The sequence below is a fragment of the Somniosus microcephalus genome, chromosome 9 (assembly GCF_052327205.1).
Source record: "Somniosus microcephalus isolate GS21.2 chromosome 9, FLI_Smic_1.0, whole genome shotgun sequence".
In the NCBI taxonomy this organism is placed as follows: Eukaryota; Metazoa; Chordata; class Chondrichthyes; order Squaliformes; family Somniosidae; genus Somniosus; species Somniosus microcephalus.
Window position 1 is genome coordinate 246,590,326 of NC_140995.1, and position 7,575 is coordinate 246,597,900.

The 7,575-nt window shown below is 57.5% G+C and overlaps 1 protein-coding gene across 1 annotated transcript; it reads left to right on the forward strand.

Moving 5' to 3' along the window:
• The first annotated feature begins 5,304 nt into the window (after positions 1 to 5,304).
• On the forward strand, positions 5,305 to 6,644 carry LOC147113192 (dynein regulatory complex subunit 5-like). Its single transcript, XM_085996269.1, has one exon. It carries the CDS (start codon positions 5,436 to 5,438, stop codon positions 6,561 to 6,563), a length of 1,128 nt encoding a protein of 375 aa, XP_085852395.1. The 5' UTR covers positions 5,305 to 5,435; the 3' UTR covers positions 6,564 to 6,644.
• Positions 6,645 to 7,575: the final 931 nt, after the last annotated feature.

Consider the following 7,575-nt stretch of genomic DNA (forward strand, 5'->3'; position numbering starts at 1 on the left):
GAGTGTGTGCGTGTGAGAGGGAGCGAGTGTGTGCGTGTGAGGGGGTGCGAGTGTGTGCGTGTGAGAGGGTGCGAGTGTGTGCGTGTGAGAGGGTGCGAGTGTGTGCGTGTGAGAGGGAGCGAGTGTGTGCGTGTGAGAGGGTGCGAGTGTGTGCGTGTGAGAGGGAGCGAGTGTGTGCGTGTGAGAGGGAGCGAGTGTGTGAGAGAGGGAGCGAGTGTGAGGGAGTGAGTGCGAGTGTGTGCGTGTGAGGGGAAGCGAGTGTGTGCGTGTGAGAGGGAGCGAGTGCGAGTGTGTGCGTGTGAGAGGGAGCGAGTGTGCGTGTGAGAGGGAGCGAGTGCGCGTGTGTGAGAGGGAGCGAGTGCGCGCGTGTGAGAGGGAGCGAGTGCGTGCGTGTGAGAGGAAGCGAGTGTCTGCGTGTGAGAGGAAGCGAGTGTGTGCGTGTGAGAGGGAGCGAGTGTGCATGTGAGAGGAAGCGAGTGTGCGCGTGAGAGGAAGCGAGTGTGTGCGTGTGAGAGGAAGCGAGTGTGTGCGTGTGAGAGGGAGCGAGTGTGTGCGTGTGAGAGGGAGGGAGTGTGTGCGTGTGAGAGGGAGGGAGTGTGTGCGTGTGAGAGGAAGCGAGTGTGTGCGTGTGAGAGGAAGCGAGTGTGTGTGTGTGAGAGGGAGGGAGTGTGTGCGTGCGAGAGGGAGCGAGTGTGTGCGTGTGAGAGGGAGCGAGTGTGTGCGTGTGAGAGGGAGCGAGTGTGTGCGTGTGAGAGGGAGCGAGTGTGTGCGTGTGAGAGGGAGCGAGTGTGTGCGTGTGAGAGGAAGCGAGTGTGTGCGTGTGAGAGGGAGCGAGTGCGTGTGAGAGGAAGCGAGTGTGTGCGTGTGAGAGGAAGCGAGTGTGCGTGTGAGAGGGAGGGAGTGTGTGCGTGAGAGAGGAAGCGAGTGTGTGCGTGAGAGGAAGCGAGTGTGCGTGTGAGAGGGAGCGAGTGTGTGCGTGTGAGAGGGAGCGAGTGTGTGCGTGTGAGAGGGAGGGAGTGTGTGCGTGTGAGAGGAAGCGAGTGTGTGCGTGAGAGGGAGCGAGTGTGTGTGAGAAGGAGTGAGTGTGTGCGTGTGAGAAGAAGCGAGTGTGTGCGTGTGAGAGGAAGCGAGTGTGTGCGTGTGAGAGGGAGCGAGTGTGTGCCTGTGAGAGGGAGCGAGTGTGTGCGTGTGAGAGGGAGCGAGTGTGTGCGTGTGAGAGGGAGCGAGTGTGTGCGTGTGAGAGGGAGCGAGTGTGTGCGTGTGAGAGGAAGTGAGTGTGTGCGTGAGAGGGAGCGAGTGTGTGCCTGTGAGAGGGAGCGAGTGTGTGTGAGAAGGAGTGAGTGTGTGCGTGTGAGAAGAAGCGAGTGTGTGCGTGTGAGAGGAAGCGAGTGTGTGCGTGTGAGAGGGAGCGAGTGTGTGCCTGTGAGAGGGAGCGAGTGTGTGCGTGTGAGAGGGAGCGAGTGTGTGCGTGTGAGAGGGAGCGAGTGTGTGCGTGTGAGGAAGCGAGTGTGTGCGTGTGAGAGGGAGCGAGTGTGTGCGTGTGAGAGGGAGCGAGTGTGTGCGTGTGAGAGGGAGCGAGTGTGTGCGTGTGAGAGGGAGCGAGTGTGTGCGTGTGAGAGGGAGCGAGTGTGTGCGTGTGAGAGGGAGCGAGTGTGTGCGTGTGAGAGGGAGCGAGTGTGTGCGTGTGAGAGGGAGCGAGTGTGTGCGTGTGAGAGGGAGCGAGTGTGTGCGTGTGAGAGGGAGCGAGTGTGTGCGTGTGAGGGGGTGCGAGTGTGTGCGTGTGAGAGGGTGCGAGTGTGTGCGTGTGAGAGGGTGCGAGTGTGTGCGTGTGAGAGGGAGCGAGTGTGTGCGTGTGAGAGGGTGCGAGTGTGTGCGTGTGAGAGGGAGCGAGTGTGTGCGTGTGAGAGGGAGCGAGTGTGTGAGAGAGGGAGCGAGTGTGTGCGTGTGAGGGAGTGAGTGCGAGTGTGTGCGTGTGAGGGGAAGCGAGTGTGTGCGTGTGAGAGGGAGCGAGTGCGAGTGTGTGCGTGTGAGAGGGAGCGAGTGTGCGTGTGAGAGGGAGCGAGTGCGCGTGTGTGAGAGGGAGCGAGTGCGCGCGTGTGAGAGGGAGCGAGTGCGTGCGTGTGAGAGGAAGCGAGTGTCTGCGTGTGAGAGGAAGCGAGTGTGTGCGTGTGAGAGGGAGCGAGTGTGCATGTGAGAGGAAGCGAGTGTGCGCGTGAGAGGAAGCGAGTGTGTGCGTGTGAGAGGAAGCGAGTGTGTGCGTGTGAGAGGGAGCGAGTGTGTGCGTGTGAGAGGGAGGGAGTGTGCGTGTGAGAGGGAGGGAGTGTGTGCGTGTGAGAGGAAGCGAGTGTGTGCGTGTGAGAGGAAGCGAGTGTGTGTGTGTGAGAGGGAGGGAGTGTGTGCGTGTGAGAGGAAGCGAGTGTGTGCGTGAGAGGAAGCGAGTGTGTGCGTGTGAGAGGAAGCGAGTTTGTGCGTGTGATAGGAAGCGAGTGTGTGCGTGTGAGAGGAAGCGAGTGTGTGCGTGTGAGAGGAAGCGAGTGTGTGCGTGTGAGAGGAAGCGAGTGTGTGCGTGAGAGGGAGCAAGTGTGTGCGTGTGAGGAAGCGAGTGTGTGCGTGTGAGGAAGCGAGTGTGTGCGTGTGAGAGGAAGCGAGTGTGTGCGTGTGAGAGGGAGCGAGTGTGTGCGTATGAGGAAGCGAGTGTGCGTGTGAGAGGGAGCGAGTGTGTGCGTGTGAGAGGGAGCGAGTGTGTGCACGTGAGAGGGAGCGAGTGTGTGCGCGTGAGAGGGAGCGAGTGTGTGCGCGTGAGAGGAAGCGAGTGTGTGCGTGTGAGAGGGAGCGAGTGTGTGCGTGTGAGAGGGAGCGAGTGTGTGCGTTGGAGAGGGAGCGAGTGTGTGCGTGCGAGAGGGAGCGAGTGTGTGCGTGCGAGAGGGAGCGAGTGTGTGCGTGCGAGAGGGTGCGAGTGTGTGTGTGAGAGGAAGCGAGTGTGTGCGTGTGAGAGGAAGCGAGTGTGTGTGTGTGAGGGGGTGCGAGTGTGTGCGTGTGAGAGGAGCGAGTGCGTGTGAGAGGAAGCGAGTGTGTGCGTGTGAGAGGATGCGAGTGTGTGCGTGTGAGAGGAAGCGAGTGTGCGTGTGAGAGGGAGCGAGTGTGTGCGTGTGAGAGGGAGCGAGTGTGTGCGTGTGAGAGGATGCGAGTGTGTGCGTGTGAGAGGAAGCGAGTGTGTGCGTGTGAGAGGAAGCGAGTGTGTGCGTGTGAGAGGGAGCGAGTGTGTGCGTGCGAGAGGGAGCGAGTGTGTGCGTGTGAGAGGGAGCGAGTGTGTGCGTGTGAGAGGGAGCGAGTGTGTGCGTGTGAGAGGGAGCGAGTGTGTGCGTGCGAGAGGGAGCGAGTGTGTGCGTGCGAGAGGGAGCGAGTGTGTGCGTGTGAGGGGAGCGAGTGTGTGCGTGCGAGAGGGAGCGAGTGTGTGCGTGTGAGAGGGAGCGAGTGTGTGCGTGCGAGAGGGAGCGAGTGTGTGCGTGCGAGAGGGAGCGAGTGTGTGCATGTGAGGGGAGCGAGTGTGTGCGTGTGAGAGGGAGCGAGTGTGTGCGTGTGAGAGGGAGCGAGTGTGTGCGTGTGAGAGGGAGCGAGTGTGTGCGTGTGAGAGGGAGCGAGTGTGTGCGTGTGAGAGGAAGCGAGTGTGTGCGTGTGAGAGGGAGCGAGTGCGTGTGAGAGGAAGCGAGTGTGTGCGTGTGAGAGGAAGCGAGTGTGCGTGTGAGAGGGAGGGAGTGTGTGCGTGAGAGAGGAAGCGAGTGTGTGCGTGAGAGGAAGCGAGTGTGCGTGTGAGAGGGAGCGAGTGTGTGCGTGTGAGAGGGAGCGAGTGTGTGCGTGTGAGAGGGAGGGAGTGTGTGCGTGTGAGAGGAAGCGAGTGTGTGCGTGAGAGGGAGCGAGTGTGTGCGTGTGTGAGAAGGAGTGAGTGTGTGCGTGTGAGAAGAAGCGAGTGTGTGCGTGTGAGAGGAAGCGAGTGTGTGCGTGTGAGAGGAAGCGAGTGTGTGCGTGTGAGAGGGAGCGAGTGTGTGCGTGTGAGAGGGAGCGAGTGTGTGCGTTTGAGAGGGAGCGAGTGTGTGCGTGTGAGAGGGAGCGAGTGTGTGCGTGTGAGAGGGAGCGAGTGTGTGCGTGTGAGAGGGAGCGAGTGTGTGCGTGTGAGAGGGAGCGAGTGTGTGCGTGTGAGAGGGAGCGAGTGTGTGCGTGTGAGAGGGAGCGAGTGTGTGCGTGAGAGAGGGAGCGAGTGTGTGCGTGTGAGAGGGAGCGAGTGTGTGCGTGTGAGAGGGAGCGAGTGTGTGCGTGTGAGAGGGAGCGAGTGTGTGCGTGTGAGAGGGAGCGAGTGTGTGCGTGTGAGAGGGAGCGAGTGTGTGCGTGTGAGAGGGAGCGAGTGTGTGCGTGTGAGAGGGAGCGAGTGTGTGCGTGTGAGAGGGAGCGAGTGTGTGCGTGTGAGAGGGAGCGAGTGTGTGCGTGTGAGAGGGAGCGAGTGTGTGCGTGTGAGAGGGAGCGAGTGTGTGCGTGTGAGAGGGAGCGAGTGTGTGCGTGTGAGAGGGAGCGAGTGTGTGCGTGTGAGAGGGAGCGAGTGTGTGCGTGTGAGAGGGAGCGAGTGTGTGCGTGTGAGAGGGAGCGAGTGTGTGCGTGTGAGAGGGAGCGAGTGTGTGCGTGTGAGAGGGAGCGAGTGTGTGCGTGTGAGAGGAACCGAGTGTGTGTTTGTGAGAGGGAGTGAGTGCGAGTACGTGCTGATTATCGGTAATATCCCATTTTGACTAAGGGTCGGATCCTGAGACATGGACTCCTCAGTATCTCTCTCCACATATGCTGCCTGACCTGCCGAGTGTTTTTTTGCATTCCCTGTTTTTGTTTCAGATTTCCAACATCTGCAGTTTTTACTTTTTGCTTTTTGTTTTGGAAATTAGGAGTTGAATGCTGAAAATAAAATTAAATAATATGATTTAAGGTAATTGGCAAATGAACCAGAGGGGAGATGTGGAGAGTCCAAAGATGTGCAGGTTAGGTTGATTGGCTATGATAAATTGACCCTTAGTGTTAGGGGGATTAAATACGTGGGGATCGGGTGGGATATGTGTAGGGGTTACGGGGATCGGGTGGGATATGTGTCGGTGCAGGCTCGATGGGCCGAAATGGCCTCTATCTGCACTGTGGGGTTTCTGTGATTCTGTGAAATGCTTTTACGCAGTGATCTGGAATGCACTGCCTGAAAGGGCGGTGGCAGCAGATTCAATTGTAACTTTCAAAAGGGAATTGCGTAAATACTTGAAGGGGAAAAATTTGCAGGGCTGAGGGGAAAGAGCAGGGGAGAGTGGGCCTAATTGGAGAGCTCTTTCAAAGAGCCAGCACAGGCACGATGGGCCGACTGGCCTCTTTCTGTGTTGTATCAGTCTAAGAGGAGTAGCTGTACTTTGCAAATGATCTCCACAACGGTCGGTGCGTTGGCTGTGATTCTCGAGCTTTGTGCCGTTGACTCACTCACCTGCCCTATGCCCTCTTTTACCACCGCAGTGCATCCACTTTTGAATCAACTTCTGGAGGAGCACAAGCGCAAGGTGCTGGCCAAGATCTCCACCAATATCCCACTTCAGGTGACAGCGAACCTGGTCAGCGACGAGGGCTACTGGAGAAGGTGCTGCCTGGAATGCTGGGAGGTGTGCGACACCTCCAGGTACGGAGACAGCTGGAAGAGAATGTTCTTCGAACGGCTGCTGAAGAACATCATCGAGTACTTTGTCCCAGACACCACCGACGTAAAGGTGGTCCTGGAGCTGATACCACTCTGTAGAGGCTACGTGAAGAAGTTAGACATTGCCCAGCTCCTTCCGCCCGTCAAGCAGGTCCCTGAGACGGCAGATGACGAGTCTTCGGACGCTGGCAGTGATAGTGATGTGAATGGACCTTCAATGGACCACTTTGACTTCAGCATATTGCTCAGCAAGCTCCCAAATCTTGAAGAGCTGGACGTGACCTATGGAGTTAAGGACTGCGGCATGAATTTCGAATGGAATATATTTCAATTTACTTACCAAGACTGCTTCTCCCTGGCGAAGGCCATCCATTCTTGCAAGAGCTTGAAGGTGCTCAAACTCCCTCGGAACAAGATCGACGATGAGAAGCTGCGAGTGCTGGTCAAGTACATGTTGAACCACCCCTCGCTGATGGAACTGGACCTGTCGCACAACTTGATCGAGGACAATGGGGCAAAGGTTTTGGCCAAGCTCCTCCACAGGACCAAGCTGGAGAAAGTCAACCTGTGCAACAACCGCATCAAAGCTTACGGAGCCAAGGCCATCTCCTACAAAGTCAAGCGCTTCTCAACCCTCAAATCCATCAACTTTCGCCTCAACCAGATTGGGGATGAGGGGGGAGAAGCCTTGGCACGAGCACTTGTGAAGTCCTCGGTGGAAGACATCAACTTGGGAAGCAATGAGCTGACTGAGTCTGTGGCTGTGGTTATCTCTGAACTTCTGATGAAGAACCAAACCCTGAAGTCCATCAACATTTCCTGCAATAATATAGGCCCGGTCAGTATGTGGGGGTGAGGTTGGAGGTACAGCAATGTGGCTATTGATTAGAGTGACCCATGTAAACCAAGCTGTGAGGTATCCACTGCTCCCATATGCTTCTGTAAGGCACTTAACCCTCCCCCCCCCCACTCTCCTGAAAGCATTGACTCTTGCTGGATTTCAGAACTGCAGACACTCCCAGCCTCCATCCTTCACTCGAGTGGCCATTTGTCCTGTCCAATGTCCGGACCACCACAGCTGAACTCCACCCTGTCCGTGCCCAATGCCGACACACGCACTCTGTCCAGAAAGGGACCACCAGACCGTGATCAGGAGCTTATGACCCTTCCTATCCCTGAATTTAAAAAAAAATTATTCTTTCTCCAGGATGTGGGTGACGCTGGCAAGGCCAGCGTTTATTGCCCATCTCTAGTTGCCCTTGAGAAGGTGGTGGTGAGCCACCGCCTTGAACCGCTGCAGTCGGTGTGGTGAAGATGCTCCCACAGTGCTGTTAGGGAGGGAGTTCCAGGATTTTGACCCAGCGATGATGAAGGAACGACGATATATTTCCAAGTCAGGATGGTGTGTGACTTGGAGGGGAAGTTGGAGGTGGTGGTGTTCCCAAGCACCACCCTGTCCCAGGTGGTAGAGGTTGCGGGTTTGGGAGGTGCTGTCGAAGAAGCCTTGGCGAGTTGCTGCAGTGCATCTTGTAGATGGTACACACTGCAGCCACGGTACGCCGGTGGTGGAGGGAGTGAATGTTTAAGGTGGTGGATGGGGTGCTGATCAAGCGGGCAGGTTTGCCCAGCGGATTGCCAGGGCCAATTGTTACCACCCAGCTATGGCCACCTATGCCATTGGGTTTCAGTAGGTTGTGCTTAATCCACCTGGCCATGGATCCATCATGTGTGGTGGGTGGTTTTCTAAGGGGAAGGAGACTTTCTAGGATGTCAGTGGAGGCTCCAGCGCCAACACGTTGCCTGTGCAGAGTTAGCTGGGCTGAACCAGCCAGCAGTGGGCACTCCAAAATGGGACTCCTATCCCAGGT

Bases quoted from the DNA above. Each gene is read 5' to 3' on its own strand.
- LOC147113192 (XM_085996269.1), top strand. From the start codon at position 5,436: ATGATCTCCACAACGGTCGGTGCGTTGGCTGTGATTCTCGAGCTTTGT.